Raw genomic sequence first — 15,997 nt, 5'->3', positions numbered from 1 at the left:
TGGTGGAAAGAGAAGAAGGACGAGGCTGTTGCCGTGATTCAGGAACTCGACTGTCGGCTTGACACACCCTATTTTCGTCATGCCCAGACAATTATTGGCGCACAAATCCACATTATGTTGCGCATTAATCCTGTGCAGCCTAGCGCACACCGACGTTCGGTATTGTGTACGACAACAAGATGTCGCGAGGCCAAGAAAGGGGTCGACGATCTGGGGAACGCAGCCTCAAGGCTTAATAAAGTTAGTCGCGTCGCGAGGCGCGCACGAGAGCAGTACAGAATAGTATTATATTCAACGCGGTCCAAACAAGAGACCTGGTGAATGTGAAGTGAAGAGTTAAGAGCTACAGGAGAATGGTCTGTAAGTGTCCTCGGAATCAAATGGTCGTAGCCAGCGCGATGTGTGTACAAATGATGAAGCATGAAGGGACGAGCGCTCTAAAGGCGCTAGGTATGATGAGGGGAGTGCATAGAGTGGTGATACATATTACAGTAAATAAAGCGGGGAGCAGAGTGGGGAAGGGAGGAGAATGGGAGCACACTCTAATGTGGGAGAAGATATTTAATTGTCCGCGCGCGAGCACGAGGGGAGGTTCAGCATCGACCCGGATGCGGATTGGGAGAAGCGATGGAACGGCCGCGTCGGCCGCGGCGAGAGCAAGTCCGGCGACGCGACGCGTCCAGGAGAGGGCGCCACCGACCCCGAGCTCGACGACGGTCCTTGCGCCGACGAGTGCGAGTGCGAACGAGCGCGGAGGCGGCTGGAGCTGCGCGAGTGGAAGATGGACATAAATCCGAACCGGCGGCGCGGCGTCTCGGCGCCGTCTGCCCGCTCTCCAGAGGGGCTGGATGGGCTTGCTGGACTGCGCGACCCGGGCGAGGCGCGGGTGGCAGACGGAGCTTGCGGGGTTACCACTCGAACCGTAGGGCGCGGGGAGGTCGTGTCAGGACTGGACAAAGTCGAAGAACCTGGGGGTGAAAGCGTAGAGCCAAGTACCGGCGAGGAAGATACAGGGACGGGCGCGGTGGATGTGGTTATGGCTAGAGGTGGCCCATTGAACGCGGGATTTGTCAAGCGGGGTAGCGGGACGTTATCCTGACGCTCGCGATAGATGTGGAGGTTTGGCGTGCTCATTGCCGCTTCGTACGACGGAGCCGCGTCTGCGTAGATAGACGTCCATGGCGGCAGCGGTGTAAGGTCGTTTGGGAGAGATGACGCGACAGATGACATGGCGTCAATGGGACTGAGCTGACGACTGGGCGACGCTCCTTCCGTCTCGCTGGGGGAACCTGGCGGCGAGGACGTCGGGCCGGCGCTTGCGGAATTGTCTGCGTTCGGCTCGCTCTCGTCTACTGGAGACATGACCGTTATCGGGATCTCGTCGTCATCCTCGAGCTCGGTCGCGCCACTGTAAAAGGAGATTTCGGTTATCAGCACCTGCGCCAGTGATGTGAGGAGAGGCTTGGCTGATAAGTTATGTGGACAACGGTACTCCGTTATGAGTATACAAGCACCGAGGCCGACGGCGCCGTCCTGCGGATGCGTATTTAGACGTGTAGCAATGGCAGGACAGAAACTACCACGCTTTAATCGCTCAAAGGACACGTCGTACGATGGTGTGAAACAAGTGGATAGAGTACTCACCGGTCTATGACCACCTCGGAATCGCCGGGCTCCTGCGTGTATATGGGCAGCGTTCGCATAGAGCCCAGACTCATGCTACGGCGAGCGGCACGAGGATTGCGACTTTGAGAGTGTCCTGAGGCTTCGTTGTTACGACTCGCGTGCGGAGCTGCTGATCGTGTGCCATGAGAGCCCGCCGCCGCCGAAGATCCCCCAGCAGCGTTGGCACCAGTCACCGTAGAGCCACTGCTGCCCCCACTACTCGACCCCGGGCCCGACTGAGCTACAGTTGCGCGACCCCGAGTTTGAACGGGGCGCTGAGTAGACGAGCGCGAACTAGGAGTTGCCAAGAGTTCTTCGGCCGAGAGGACTTGCGATCGGGCCTTCACCGCCTGCAGTGTGCGCACAGGTATGCCTGTTCTGAGCACCTCATCCGCAGTGACCCGCACGAGGCGTGGATTTGGAGCAGTGCGATTACTTGAGGAGCCAGAGGCCCGTGAGGAGGTAGGTCTCGGGGAAGATCGTGGAACTGCCGGTCGCGAGGTTGGTCGTGCGACGGTCAGTCCGGAGCCTAGAAGATCTTCAATTGTGAGCACTCGTGGTGCGCTGTTGTTCTTGTGCTTGTTATGGGGCCGAGTGGGGGTCAGGCTTGTACCAAGAAGCTGATCAGCGGTGAGGGTGACGACGCGGGGTCTGCTGGGCCCTGCGGAGGACATAGTTTGTGAGAGAAACCGAGCGATAAAACCAAAGATTGAGATGTCGCGGATTACTGAGCCGCGAATTCTCTGCGGGTATATATGAGTCAATGGCCGAAAGATGAGAGTTGGGACTCGCGAGAGTATGGCAAGCAGGTGAGTGGTGGTGAGTGAGTGAGAGAGAGCTCGAGCTCGCGATTCGGCGAAGCGCGCTGCGCCGCCGAGCGAGGCACGCCATTACGTAATCTAGATCGTGCGAACCGCCTTCGATCGCCGCGGGCCGAGCAGAACCGACGCTGTCGTTCTTTGCTCCGCTAAGCTGTGCTGCGGAAGTACGATCGACAAGTTCGGACGGACTCGGATTCGAAGAGGATTATACGCATCGGGCTGGAAATATAAAGACATTTCTCCCCTAAGTATCTGAGTACTAGGAGGGACACAAACTGAGTCATGGAGGACTCGCTAGATGAGCGCAAAAAGGGCCCAACCGGGAATTGAACCCGGGACCTCGCCCATTTTCAGTGTAACACTGGGGTACGACCCGAAGGGCGAATCATACTACTAGACCATTGGGCCGTGCTCCTATGAGTGAAATATATAACCATATCCAGAGCGTTTGCCAAACACTGCCTCGTCGTCGAGTAGTCGTGTCCGGACTCCGAGTTTAGCACTGTACATCTTTCTCACAGTTTCACCACCACCATCCCCACTCCTCGCATGGCATGAAACCCCTCTCGAGCTTCTCTGCTCTACTCGCTACTGCTGGGACGTGTCTGGCTGAATTTCTGGCTCTTCGATCACAGCCGGGGAACGAGCTGTCTACGCATGTCAATGCCGTCCGGGATGGCCATGTCTTTAGCGGACACGATGACCTCGAGCTGCTGGACATAGTTCTCGTTGCCTCAGTTGATGGCAAGCTCCATGCCCTCAACAGGACGTCGGGGACGTCTATCTGGTCGATGGCATCGTCCTCAGACACTGCAGCTGCAACCGCCCCAGCAGCCTTTGGACCTCTAGTGCGTACCGAGCACCCTGATCTCGACCAAGACATCACGGACGAGGACGACCCGGCCCAGGAGATCTACGTCGTCGAGCCCCAGTCTGGAGATATCTATGTCATGTCATCCCCAGACAGCCCGCTACAACGGCTCCCCTTTTCCATGTCTCAGCTCGTCGACATGTCTCCCTTCAGCTTCTCAGGCGACGAGGACAGACGGGTCTTCGTTGGGAAAAAGGAGACATCTCTGCTGTTGATCGAACTAGAGACTGGTCGGATCAAGGCAACAGTAGACTCGGAGTGTCCATGGATGCCTTTCGAGGACCTCACTCAGGCGCCTCCCCCAATCGACCTCGATGAGCTAGAGAGTTCAGACCTCCCGCAAGAGCCGTTCGTTCCTCACGAAGTTTTCATTGGCCGCACAGGTGTGTCAATTGTGGGTGCTACGCTTATATACAGCAAGTTAACCAGCACAGATTACCACATATCCATCCATACTCGTCCTGTGGGCTCATCCGGGGGGCGTCCGCACGTACAGAGGCTCTCCTTTTCCACATACGGACCTAATAAGCAAGACCACGGTCTCCAATCGATTTATCAACGCACCGCCGACAACGCATACATCCAATCACTCCCCACTGGCAAGATTATCTCGTTCAAGACGGTTACTCCGGACGCATCGGGACCTCCCGCGAGCGCACACCCCATGTGGTATCAAGTGTTCTCTAACCCCATGTAGGTGCAACATCAGTAAGGCATAAGCGTTTCTCTTGACATATCATCGAATTTAGCGTAGCCACATTCGACGTACTACGCTCGCAGAAACGCTCGCAGCCATTCGTCCTCCTACAACCCCAACCGCGCTTACAGGACATCCTCCCGTCCGTTGATTTAACAGACGCCGCGAAACACAACCGCTTACCCAACCTTGACGCTGCATACGTCGGGCTGGTCGAGGAGTCCGGGTCCTTGTATGCCATGAGCCCCGATCGCTTCCCACTCGTCGTGTTCAGCGACGCCAACCTGGACTCGCCCCGCAGTAGACGGATGCTTGACCCTCCTCCAGGCTCTCCCACCGATTCCGGAAAAGACTTTCCACCGGAGCTTGATAGCGTCAGACGTATCGCGAAGGAGCGCAAGTTCCGCGAGGCGTGCAAGAACGGCTCCAGCGACATCCGCTGCCTCACGGGCGTGAGGAAACTCGGCTCGGACAGCCAATCGAGAATCAGCAGACTCCTCGACGGTGCACCCTCAGTGGCCCCGTCGCCGAATTACAGCGATGTGCCCGGGGTACCGCCGGCGCACGACACTCGTCCCGCCGACCCTCCGCTCTCGGACAGCAACGTTTCGATACCACCGCCTCTCGGTTGGGACACCGTACAGCAGACGCCGCGTGTCGAAGGCCGTCCTCCGACCGCGCTCCTAGGGATGAGCCCGCCAACGCAGGCGCTCTCCGCGTTCACACTCTGCGCAATCGCCGTGCTGGTCTGGGTGTACATCCGCAAAATCCTCGGCTCCGCCACTCCACTCTCTACGCACGCAGGCACCACACCTATATCAATCGTGCCGGCCGTGCAGGATGGTGAGAAAGCCACCACGGAGGGAGCTGTTGCGGCCACGTCAGAGCCCGAGCCTAGGGCCAATGGACACGCAGTAGCGCCCGAGGAGGCTCCCACCCCTTCCATTGAGCCTGCGAAGCAAGTCGTCTTTGCTCCTGAGGCCCTAGAACCTATGCTTCCGCCTGCCGATAGCTCTCAAGACGTGCCGGATGGCGAGGACACGGAGAAGGAGGGCGATGCGCTCGACACGCCTGGTAAGCGCAAGGGGATCAGGCGTAAACGAGGGAGGAAGAAGAAAGGCAACGTTACGATCGCAGTCCCTGCCGATGAGGTCGACCAGGTGCTCGGGGAGGATAAACCCTCACCTGACGCACTATCGAATGGCGCGCAAGAAACACCGAAAGAAGCCACGCCGTCATCTATAGTGCTAGCTCCGTCACCTCCCGTAGCAAGCGTACCGACGCTGTCCGTTTCGAACGATGTACTAGGTAAGTGTGCGGTTCCAAGCTTGTCTGAACAACACTCATCATTTTCTATAGGTCTTGGCTCCCATGGAACGGTCGTGTACAAGGGCTCATTGCAAGGACGAGCGGTCGCTGTGAAACGCATGCTCGCCGACTTCGTTACACTCGCCTCGCGAGAAGTGAACGTGCTGCAGGAGTCGGACGACCACCCGAACGTCATCCGGTACTACTACCAGGAGGCACACGCGAACTTTCTGTACATCGCGCTTGAGCTGTGTCCCGCCTCGCTCGCGGACGTCATCGAGCGCCCGGACCAGTTCCGCGATATCGCGATCGCGTTCGAGCCGAAGCGCGCCCTGCGCCAGATCACGTCAGGTCTGCGGCACCTGCACGCGCTCAAGATCATCCACCGCGACATCAAGCCGCAGAACATCCTCATCTCGTACGCGAAAAAGGGCGTGGGCGAGAACGCGGGCCACCGCATGCTCATCTCGGACTTTGGGCTATGCAAGAAGCTCGAGTTCGACCAGACGAGCTTCCTGCCCACTGCGCACGGTTCGATGGCCGCGGGCACCGTTGGGTGGCGTGCTCCAGAGATCCTGCGTGGCGAGGTCAGCCTGTTGGACGCGGGCTCGGACGAATCGCAGTCGTCGAGGGGTAGCGTGGGCACGCCGACCCCCGGGACGCCCATGGGCAAGCCGACGCGCCTCACGAAGTCGGTCGACATCTTCGCGCTGGGCTGCCTGTACTACTACGTGCTTACGAACGGCGCACACCCCTTCGGGGACCGGTTCGAGAGGGAGTTCAACATCTTGAAGAATGCAAAGAACCTGGAGGGGCTGGAGCGGTTCGGCGAGGAGGGTTCGGAAGGTGTAGACCTGATTACGCGGATGCTCCACCCAGAGGCATATGAAAGGTCAGTTTCCGCCACTTGTGTCCTACCCCATCGCTCGACTGACGGATCTTCCAGGCCGGACACAATGAACTGTCTACTGCACCCATACTTCTGGGACCCGGGCAAGCGCCTCACGTTCCTGCAGGACGCGTCGGACCGTTTCGAAATCATGTGCCGCGACCCGAAAGACGCGAATCTACTCGCGCTCGAGAAGGGCGCGTTCAACGTTGTCGGCGCAGACTGGCACGCACGCCTCGATAAGCTGTTCATCGAGAACCTGGGCAAGTTCCGGAAATACGACGGGCGGTCTGTGCAGGATCTGCTGCGTGCGTTGCGGAATAAGGTAAGCGTCCTTGCAGCTCCATTGCGAAGTGCGATCGCCGTTGACGGACATTTCAATGGCACAGAAACACCACTACCAGGACCTACCGGATAATGTGAAGCGACTGCTCGGCGGCATGCCTGAGGGCTTCCTCGCATACTTCACTCGTCGCTTCCCCAGCCTGTTCCTCCACGTCCACGGCGTCATCTCCTCGTCGACCTTGCGCACGGAGTCCATGTTCCGCACGTACTACGAGCTCTCTGACTGAGTCCCACCCATCACACCATCTCTGAGCACTTTCAACATCTCATTCACATCCAGGATTCGGACTTCAATTTTTATCGTGCATATCTACCGGGCCAGATTGTTTATTCGTCGCTGCTACTGTTACTGTATCTGTACCACCGCATCGCTGTGCTGTTATTGAGTCGTCACCGGAAGTCATAACCACTTACTGTACTTGCCATCTTGCTACTCGTCCTCGAGCATGGAATGTAAATACATCTTTTCCAAGCAATACTCGCAAGGTCAGAAGCATGTCAGTTTGCGTGAACGTACATTGTCCCCCTGCTGAGTTCACTGATTACATGAGTGTCGTGTAGTTCTACGCATCGCAGAAGCTTATTCAGGCTTACATGCTTGCAGGAAAGTATCTTCAAGTGGCATGGACACTAAAAACGCTACAGATCGCAGATAGATTGAATATTGGAAGTACAACAGATGGTAGAAGTACAACACTTCGCATCTAGACTAGGCCACAGCGCCCTAGCTACCTATCCCCCGCAACATCTCACAACTTCGCCTTGATGCTCTTGTACGTGTCCACCGCGCACTCTCCAAGGCTCCGGAACGGCTTCAGCTGCAGCACCTTCACCGTGCTCGACGAGTCGACGAACGCGCCCGGGAACGAGAACGGCGGCGCGTTCGGGTTCCCGCGCACGACGCCCTCCAGGCCCGGCGCGGTCTCGTGCACCGCGTTGTCTGCACAGGCGGGAGTCATGTCAAATTCCGATTATAGAGGTAATCAACAAAGGGTGGGTACGCACAGAGGTTCTGGTACGTGTATGCGCCGGCGTCGAGGAGGAGCCGCTTGCCGCCGGCCTCTTCGACCTTGAGCGCGGCGACGAACGCGTCCGCGACGTCGCGCACGTCGACGAACTCCGACGCGTAGTCGTTCACTTTGTCGTCTTCGCGCGGGGTCGTGAGCTGCTGGAAGATGATCTTCGAGGAAAGGTTGAGGTCTTCGACGGTCTTCCACTGCAGATACAATGCGTCAGCGACGTGCTATACATAAGAGGCGCAAAGACTTACGTCGTGGATGACCGGCTAGAGAGTAGCAACACTTGTTTAGTACAGAATTCACGAAAGGTTTGTCGATACACTCACTCCGAAGATCTGGAAGATACTTCAGTAAGTGGATTCGACGCCAGGAGCGCACGCGCGACCTACCCAAGCAGGCAAGATCCGCGTCGCATCCCAGCCGATCTCGGTCTTGTGCTTCTCCACGAAGTCGACGATCGCACGTTCGGCGAGCACCTTGCTCGCCCGGTAAAGCGCGAGGCCGCCTGCCTCGCCGCCCTTCTCCTTCGCGAGGGCGAGGTCCTTGTCTGCCCAGTCGTTCTACACGCGCGTGCGGGAGTAGTGAGCATTCCACACACGATGCCCTGGAGCAGGATGGTACAGCGTACCTCGTTGTAGACGTGGAAGATGTCCTCGTGGCCAAGCATCGCCTGCGCGGACGACATGTACACGAACCTCCTCACGTTCTTGCTACAAAGCCCAATGCAGCATCAGCTCACACAACACTTACGAAGCGCGACGCGGATATGAGGTGCGCACCCATGTTTGCGGGTGCTCTCGAGGAGACCGACGACGCCATCTGTGTTCGGCCCAAAGATGTCTGGCCGGCGGGGACGAGCGGTGAATATACGCCCGAGGAGACGGCGGAGAGACTTGGTCGCACCCGAAGAGCTCGTGCTGTTGAGCTCAGCCACGCCGGCCTGCCATCGCGCGCAGACGACTCATGAGCACAACTGGGGGGATACAGGAGGACCAGGCAAGGCTGAACGCACGACGTGCACCACGGCGGCGATCGAGTCGTCGATCGCGCTATCGAACGCGTCGGGCTAGGGGCACACGAAATCTGTCAGTTCGTCGTCCTCGGAACTACAATAGCAGTAGCATGCGGACCTTGGAGATGTCTGGGACGATGACGGTCTTGAAGCTGTCGCCGTGCTCCTTGAAGACGGTGGCGACGTGCGCGGCCTTCGCCTCGGAGCGCACGGTGCCGCGGACGGCGTACCCGCTCTCGAGGAGCGCGCGCGCGATCCAGATGCCGCTGAATCCGCTGACCCCGGTCACAAGCACGGTAGCGGGAGGCGGTACACTAGGCATTCTCACTGGGCTTGTGGGAAGAGTCAGTGGCGAGGTGAGAATATACTCAAGGCGCAGTGGGGTCTTGTCTGTGGCTCAAATAGGGCCCCTCCGGGGTTCAGCTTGAGAGGATGATTAAGACGGCGTCCAGTGGGCTTGTGCGGCGGGGCCGGGCACGAGGATTCTAAGATCGGAACCTCCCCTCGAGATGCGCGCGCGCGTCCCCGGGTCCCATCATCCTTCCATCCCGTGAGCGGTGTGAGTTCGAGTGCCAGAAGGCGCCGCGGGGAGCTGCTGCGATCTCCCGGGCTATGTAAGAATGCCGCAGTAAGTGAAGAATGAAGTATGAATTCCGAGAGGCCGAGCGGAGGGAAGCATGAGTGTGCGGGAACGAGCCGCGAGGAGCTCCCCTGAATCGACACGATCATAGGAAGGCCGAGCCTGAGACGCAATCAGGCTCTGTGCGCTCGTCAGAGAGAACCACGAAGAACCTGATGAGCCCTGCACATTCCATCACAACCTGTGTTCTTGGAGGCAGTCCTTCCGCCCCACTCGCCGTCCCGCGCCAGCTGCGATCGGCAAGCAGAGCATACCTTCTCAGTATAGCCAGTCAAGACATACACGGAAGCTTCCGGTATACTATACAGGAACGGAAATCAGAGCTGAGAGGCCTCAGGGTTCAAGCAGACGGAAACACGACGCCCAGGCCCGCCGCCCTCCGGCGCCGCGCGGCCACCGTCAGCGGCTCCTTGATCACCGTCGCGCGCAGATTGCCCACACCAGCCCACCACCTTTCCTTATCGAACCCATCCACTAGGTCGACATCCAGCAGCAGGAATACACACGCGAGCACGAGCCGCGTCTGCCTGTACGCTAGCCGCTGCCCGACGCAGTTGAACGGGCCCGCGCCGAACGTCAGCAGCGCGCCCCTGTCCGCCTTCACGTTCTCGTTGCTCGACCCTGTTGAAGGGAGCCACCGTGCGGGGTTGAACGCGGAAGGATCGGCGCCGAAGTTGTCCGCGGAGAGGTGTTGCGCGTAGATGGGCACGGAGACGACGGTGCCCCCGGGGAAGTGGACCCCGTCGATCGAGGCACCTCCAGGCGGCACCACGCGGGGCAGCCCAGAGAAGATGGCTCCGAGGCGGAATGCTTCATGAATGACGGCGGTGAGGATGGGGAGCGCGTCGAGTGCGTCTGTAGAGGCGGAGGAGGCGTCGAGCGGGGCGTGTGCGGGGAAGGCGGCGTCGAGCTCGGCGCGGAGGGCGCGGTACCATTGCGGGTTGGAGAGGATGAAGAAGAAGACCAGAGAGGTCATGGAGCTGACGGTTTCCGTCGCTGGTAATGATATGAGCAACTTGGAAGGGGTGTAGGGGATATGATTTGTATAACGTACCTGCGATGATGGCAGCAAGCGAGTCTGTTGCGAGCTCATTTACGTTAGGCAGTTCTGCATCCTCGACCCAGTAGGAGAAGACGTCCTTGAACTGGATCTTCTCCGCCTGCAGCCGTCGTTCCGCTTGCTTCAAAGAGAACTCTTCCACTTGACGAAAGACGGATGCGGGAAAATGCTTCAGTATATGGAACAACCATGGGAGGTGGCTGAAGCTGCAGGGCGGGAGTCAGCTTTCAGGCGAAGAGCTCGCTATACTAAAATGCTTACAATTCGAATGAAGCAAGCGATATTCTGGGCTTGTCGGCTAGCTCGTCTGGGTCGTCGGAGGCAAGCAGACTCTAGTGTCAAACATGCTGATCAGTACACTGGATAGTGCATCTATTCTACTGCGTGTACCATCTCTGTGCCATTTCCGCCGAACGTAATCAGGGCCTGCCAGGACGTTTTAGTAAGGATACAGTATGCGATACAGAGAACGGATACGCACTGCTGTGTCAAAGGCCCACTGTGTAACGCACCTGACGAAATCCACCGAGCCGTTCGACTCCGTGTCCTTCGCCAAACGGTCCACCAAGGCGTGCGTGGTTCGGAAAAGCGGCTCCGTGTACTCCTGGATGCTACATAACCCTCCCCACGTCAGCACATACGGTCTATTCCCCAGGCCGACTCGGACGTGTGTACGTACGCTTCGTTAGACATGGCGCGGTTCCACGGCCGACGCCGCACGGCGTGCCGGTCGCGCTCCTTGACAAAGAATAAGCCCTCGCCCTTGAGGTGCAGGTCGTACGCTTCTGTCTTGTTGAAGCATTGTGCTGACTTGTGGATCGTGTACGCTGCGGTTTTCGAGTTGATCGAGATGCTGTTCGGCCCTAAGAACCAGGGTGAGTGAGTATGTCACTTTGCTGTACTGGGATCCGACGCGCTCCACGCAAGGCGGAGTGGCTGCATGAATCTATCCAACGCTGTATTTCCTCGTGACTGCTACCTGGGACCGGAGCGTAGAACTTGAAGGAGGTCTCCTCTATGTACTTTACGAGCCATTTTTTGATGCGAATCATCCATGGGCCATGGCTGCGAGATGACACGCCATAATCTGTGCGAGTGAAACAGCGCGAAGCTTGAGCTCAGCAGGGCCAAAGCTACACTTGACACGTATGCAAGCTTCCGACAGAAACCTGGCCTTCGCAACGAGAGCGAAACTTACCTGTGCGTACAATTGGTCCATAAGTTTCATGTAGCTCGCAAAGGTAGAGATGCCGGTTGAGGCGTGCCGCGGTATACGCCAATGGCAGTTCGGTGACGCGGTTCAGGACTGGGCCAGGGAATCTGTGTAGTGGGTGCAGGGGCGAGATGCGGTATACGATGAAGCATGTCCAGACTGCAGCGAAGGTCAGCGTGATGAGGTACGCGGCATGGCCCAATATCGCGATGATGCTCCATTCTGGCTGGAGGATGACGGCGTATATGATGGCCACAGAGAGGCACAATGCCGCGAGAGAGACAGCAGCTATGTCTCCCTGGATCATGCGCCCTCGAAGGGCTAAGAAAACGGCCTATGAGGCCAATTTTAGTCACGGCCTTGTACATGCCAAATTGACTCAACTTACCACCCCGCTCAAAAGTGCTGTAGAAACGTCTGAGTTCATTGCACATGCAGTGTGAGAGACGAGAGGAGCCCAAAGCGCGTATCGCGCTTGAAGTGTCGCTTAGAAAAGCATGCTGCAACGTCCGGCCTCAAGGCATTGGCGGAAAGGCTGAGCACCATACGGTTTGATCCAATTCGTGCGAGAACATGGCCGTGCAAAGGAAAGATGTTGGGCGGCTCTGCCGGCGGACGTCCGGACAGCCACGAGGGCCGCAGTGCCAGGGGGCCTGCAAGTCTCCCCAAAATGGATTGAGACGCCGTTGTGGCGCTTGTCGACCTCCTCCTCCCTTTGGAATAGAGTTCTATCAGGACCTGCAGAAGCAGGCCGGTCTTTTTTTTTTCACGAGCGTTCTCTACCTCCACCATCATGATGAACAGAAGCTCCTCGGAACGCCCGCAGCAGCCAGGCGCGCTGCCTGTTGACGAAGTTGCAACGCTGGTCGCCGAGCAGGCTTGTGCTCCTGTATGGAGGTGCGTACCGTGCTGATCTGGCTCTACATTGACTCTGTTACATCTGACAAATATGATAGATGCTGCATGCAGCATGGAGCGCATGCGAATGATCTACATTTAACGTCTTCCCTGTCGGTGGCGGCCCACCTCATTGCCACCAAAAACTGCGGCATGAGATGGCACGAGCACCCGTAACACGCTAAACGATCATCTCATCATCCTATCGACCGTGTAGACATTGGCACAGGCACCATACTGCCGTGCGTACCCCAGCGTACCCGGCAACCAGTGCACGTTGTCCGCGGTCTACGTGACCGCCCCCCTTATATGTCGCGTCCCTCCAAGGCGCGGGAAGGACCCGCATTGATCAGATTTCCGCGCGCGAGTGTGCACGACATCGGCCATGGGTGCATCTGCTTCTCATCTTCCAGCGCCGACGCACCACGCTGCGCCGCTGAGCGTTTTGAACGCGACGCTCGGGGGGCGCGTGCACGCAGCGGTGCCCTTCGCGCGCCCGTGCTTTTCTCTGGCTTCGCAGGGCGTTTTCGGGAACCAGGATGCTACTGCGTGTGCGCGTGTGACTGAGACGTACACGGACCGAGGTACGTTATGGTTTCTCGTCCTCGTTCAGGGCCGCAATGGATGCAATGTGCTGAATCTTCACGTGCAGACACAATTGTATCCGAGTTCGGCGCGTACTTGAATGTATGCACGATCTTATTTTTATGAGTACACTTTCGACACTTAGTATCGACTTTTCTAGAGCGGAGGGACTATATGCCAAGCAACAGGAGACCAATGTCTGCTAGATGCCAACGGCCCGAACAACACCCAGGCCTTCCTCCCGCCAGAGCAATGTAAACAGGGAAACTTGCCAAGCTATTATGTTCGTATGCCATCCAGCACGCCAGGCCTCCCATGCTAACCGGAGCGACTTTGCATACCAGATCGACGTGCAAAACGCAGCAGACGTCAGCGCGGCGTTCAGTTTCTCTCGGACAACAGGCATCCCGCTTTCTATTAAGAATACCGGGGTACGTTAAATCAAGTTTAAATGTGTCTCGTCTGCGTTTGTTGACCGACCGTACCGCCCATGTAGCATGACTTCCTGAGTCGCAGCGCGGGTGTTGGCTCATTGGCGCTTTGGGTAGGTCCACTCATGATCACGCTGTCGAGTAGCATGCCTTTGCTAACTTAAAACTCGGGCTCTCGGCTTCTAGATGCATAACTTGCAAGATGTATGCGTTTTTGCACACATTCCTGAGAGACATCTTATATTCTCGTCATAGATGTCATTCAACGCATCGTTCGTGCCTTCTGGGTGCAAGCAGGCCGGCGTGTCCGCCGTGACGTTCGGGGTACGTCGTTCCATCTGTCCCTAGCATTACAAACATCAACGAGCCTTTCAATACGCAGACTGGCGTGCTCACAAGAGATCTGAACACGTTCGCGGACGCGCACAACGTCACCATCCCGGGGGGCGCGGACGACTCGATCGCCTTTGGCGGCGGGTATCTCTTGGTGAGTAGTCTTCCCCACCCTACTGGTCGAAATCCCACGTACTAAGTCTCTACGTTCGTAGGGCGGTGGACATAGGTAGGATCGTCTATAGCTCACAATGTATATGCATATCGAATGGCCGCCTTATCCCCTGCAGCGCCTTCTCCAATGCATTCGGACTGGCAGTCGACCAGGTGGTACGTCGGTTCTCTTCCGCGCCGCGCAGGGTCCCACGCTGAACCTGCGAGGAAGGTCCAATTCGAAGTGGTCACGCCCGACGGCGCCCACCGGCTCGCGAACGGGTGCACGAACTCGGACCTGTTCTTCGCGCTGCGCGGCGGGGGCGGTGGTACGTTCGGCGTCGTCCTAAGCGTGACGATGCGGGCGCTCCCAAAGCTCGACTTCCCTGTGTCAGTACCTCTCCCCCTAGTCCTTCTGCGGTTGTACTCATTTGCCGCTGTGGGTTTGTGCGTACAGGGTCGTGACGGCGTTCAAGGAGAAGCCCTCGGAGGAGCTGCAGGCAAAGTACGTCGAGTTCCTGGTAGATAACGCCCTCCCACTCGCTTCGAAAGGTACGTTCCTACTTACCCACTCACTATATGTCACTGACTCGCGTACCAGGCTGGGGTGGGTACATCGAGGCACGTAACTACTTTGCCTTTACTACCTATTCCTAACGCTGATATATGCACGCATACACACAGCCCGGCCTCGGCTTGACGTTCGTGAACCCCTTCGTGAGCATGGCCGACGCCGCGGACACGATGGCAGACCTGCAGCAGCTCGTCGAGACCGAACTGAACGGCACGTTCCTCCTTCAGCGCGAGACGTCATACCTCTCGTTCTACCAGCAGTTCGTCGCGCCCACGACCCTGGTGCGTCCGGTCCCCTCCCCCCTGTTCCTCATACCTTGAGCTCTGTTGCTAATATTGGAGCAGCCGGACAATGCGCCGTCCGCGCTCGCATCGCGTCTGATCCCCGCGTCAGTGTTCAACACGTCCGCCTCGCGCGCGGCGCTGAGCGACGCGCTCGTCGCCGCTGCCCAGCGACACACCATCACGCTCCTCTTCTCCGTCGCGCCGCATTTCTTCAAAGGCGGCGACGGGCTGACAAGCGTCAGCCCCGCGTGGCGCGAGTCGCTCTGGCATGTGCGTCCCTCGCAAAATCCTCTCTACCCTCACAGACTGAATCATGTGGCAGGCGATATACATCGACTACTGGGCGTACAACACCACGGTGTCCGAACGCGCGCAGATCTACCAGGGCCTGGAGGCCGACGCGCAGGCGCTCCGGGATATCGCGCCCCACTCGGGGGTCTACTGGGTGCGTCCGACCTCGGGGCTCAGCTGATGCATTGCCCGGGCCTAGGCTGACCACGACATGGCGCCGCAGAACGAGGCGTCTGTGTTTGAGCCCGACTACACGGAGGCTTTCTGGGGCGCGAACTATGCGCGGTTGCTCGCGATCAAGCGGAAGTAGTGCGTGGTCTTGGTTTCTGCTGCGACGGCTTAGCTGACGCGCTCCACCGTGACAGCGATCCGGACCATCTGCTCGATTGTTGGAAGTGTGGTGAGTGGCAGTTTGCACTGGCGGTTACCTTCTGCGATCGCTCACGCACGACGATTGTTGGATCGCAGTGGGCTGGAAGGGCGCGGCGGACGCGCGGTACAGTTGCCAGCAACGGCTGGATGCATAGCGAGCCGGGTCGGACCACTGTTATTCTCTGAGCCACCGTGAGGTCCGCATCGAGAGTCTATTTACATAACTTATCTACCATTCAGGAGGCAGCATCGGAGGTTCGGTATGATGCATCTCCTGTACGTGTGTACACGACGTTGCCGGCATCCCGCTGCAATCGCATGGTCTCGGGGGTCTGCGTTCACAGCCCCAGCGTTGGCTGAGCGCGCCCGCCCAGGCCGAGATCCACTGTTACACCGGGTTGCCGGGCGGTACAATAAAAATGCAGTGAAGGAGGTGCGTTCGGGGTCTGTTCAGCGCGAACGTCATTGCCAAAAGCGGTCACTTTGCATGGGACGCCTGACACACAAAAGCGCCCGAGAAGAAGCAACAGCTGCGAT

General features: G+C 58.1%; 5 protein-coding genes and 1 non-coding gene across 6 annotated transcripts; 2 read left to right on the top strand and 4 right to left on the bottom strand.

The window, feature by feature from the left end:
• Nucleotides 1-400: 400 nt before the first annotated feature.
• TRAVEDRAFT_74729 (uncharacterized protein) lies at nucleotides 401-2,467 on the bottom strand. Its single transcript, XM_008045558.1, has 2 exons — nucleotides 1,645-2,467; nucleotides 401-1,408 (listed from the first exon to the last, which is right to left on the bottom strand). The coding sequence occupies exons 1-2, from the start codon at nucleotides 2,337-2,339 to the stop codon at nucleotides 562-564; spliced, it is 1,542 nt and encodes a 513-aa protein (XP_008043749.1). The 5' UTR covers nucleotides 2,340-2,467; the 3' UTR covers nucleotides 401-561.
• Nucleotides 2,468-2,797: 330 nt separating this feature from the next.
• Nucleotides 2,798-2,894, bottom strand: TRAVEDRAFT_t201. The gene has a single exon. It is a non-coding gene; the product is annotated as a tRNA-Pro (tRNA).
• Nucleotides 2,895-3,040: 146 nt separating this feature from the next.
• TRAVEDRAFT_174175 (bifunctional endoribonuclease/protein kinase IRE1) lies at nucleotides 3,041-7,066 on the top strand (the record flags this gene model as incomplete). The annotated part of the gene is made up of 6 exons (XM_008045557.1): nucleotides 3,041-3,740; nucleotides 3,792-4,050; nucleotides 4,107-5,362; nucleotides 5,414-6,254; nucleotides 6,309-6,576; nucleotides 6,641-7,066. 6 exons carry the CDS (start codon nucleotides 3,041-3,043, stop codon nucleotides 6,821-6,823), a joined length of 3,507 nt encoding a protein of 1,168 aa, XP_008043748.1. The 3' UTR covers nucleotides 6,824-7,066.
• A 155-nt stretch (nucleotides 7,067-7,221) lies between these two features.
• On the bottom strand, nucleotides 7,222-8,995 carry TRAVEDRAFT_31564 (NAD-P-binding protein). The gene is made up of 10 exons (XM_008045192.1): nucleotides 8,746-8,995; nucleotides 8,628-8,681; nucleotides 8,519-8,555; nucleotides 8,395-8,455; nucleotides 8,244-8,325; nucleotides 8,005-8,175; nucleotides 7,942-7,950; nucleotides 7,867-7,881; nucleotides 7,602-7,812; nucleotides 7,222-7,536 (listed from the first exon to the last, which is right to left on the bottom strand). The coding sequence occupies exons 1-10, from the start codon at nucleotides 8,947-8,949 to the stop codon at nucleotides 7,346-7,348; spliced, it is 1,035 nt and encodes a 344-aa protein (XP_008043383.1). The 5' UTR covers nucleotides 8,950-8,995; the 3' UTR covers nucleotides 7,222-7,345.
• A 538-nt stretch (nucleotides 8,996-9,533) lies between these two features.
• Nucleotides 9,534-11,967, bottom strand: TRAVEDRAFT_74726 (cytochrome P450; the record flags this gene model as incomplete). Its single annotated transcript, XM_008045556.1, has 8 exons — nucleotides 9,534-10,263; nucleotides 10,322-10,533; nucleotides 10,589-10,659; nucleotides 10,718-10,753; nucleotides 10,809-10,938; nucleotides 11,007-11,190; nucleotides 11,526-11,874; nucleotides 11,929-11,967. 8 exons carry the CDS (start codon nucleotides 11,965-11,967, stop codon nucleotides 9,608-9,610), a joined length of 1,677 nt encoding a protein of 558 aa, XP_008043747.1. The 3' UTR covers nucleotides 9,534-9,607.
• An 855-nt stretch (nucleotides 11,968-12,822) lies between these two features.
• Nucleotides 12,823-15,705, top strand: TRAVEDRAFT_174166 (FAD-binding domain-containing protein; the record flags this gene model as incomplete). The annotated part of the gene is made up of 19 exons (XM_008045555.1): nucleotides 12,823-13,021; nucleotides 13,090-13,124; nucleotides 13,183-13,305; nucleotides 13,367-13,453; nucleotides 13,519-13,566; nucleotides 13,640-13,657; nucleotides 13,709-13,777; nucleotides 13,836-13,940; nucleotides 14,002-14,015; nucleotides 14,077-14,116; nucleotides 14,172-14,329; nucleotides 14,397-14,491; nucleotides 14,541-14,560; nucleotides 14,624-14,794; nucleotides 14,858-15,067; nucleotides 15,120-15,242; nucleotides 15,312-15,397; nucleotides 15,454-15,488; nucleotides 15,557-15,705. The coding sequence occupies 19 exons, from the start codon at nucleotides 12,823-12,825 to the stop codon at nucleotides 15,613-15,615; spliced, it is 1,695 nt and encodes a 564-aa protein (XP_008043746.1). The 3' UTR covers nucleotides 15,616-15,705.
• Nucleotides 15,706-15,997: the final 292 nt, after the last annotated feature.

Source organism: Trametes versicolor, assembly GCF_000271585.1.
Source record: "Trametes versicolor FP-101664 SS1 unplaced genomic scaffold TRAVEscaffold_12, whole genome shotgun sequence".
Lineage (NCBI taxonomy): Eukaryota > Fungi > Basidiomycota > Agaricomycetes > Polyporales > Polyporaceae > Trametes > Trametes versicolor.
Note: the sequence above shows the minus strand (reverse complement) of the source record. Positions and strands in the feature narration are given on the sequence as shown.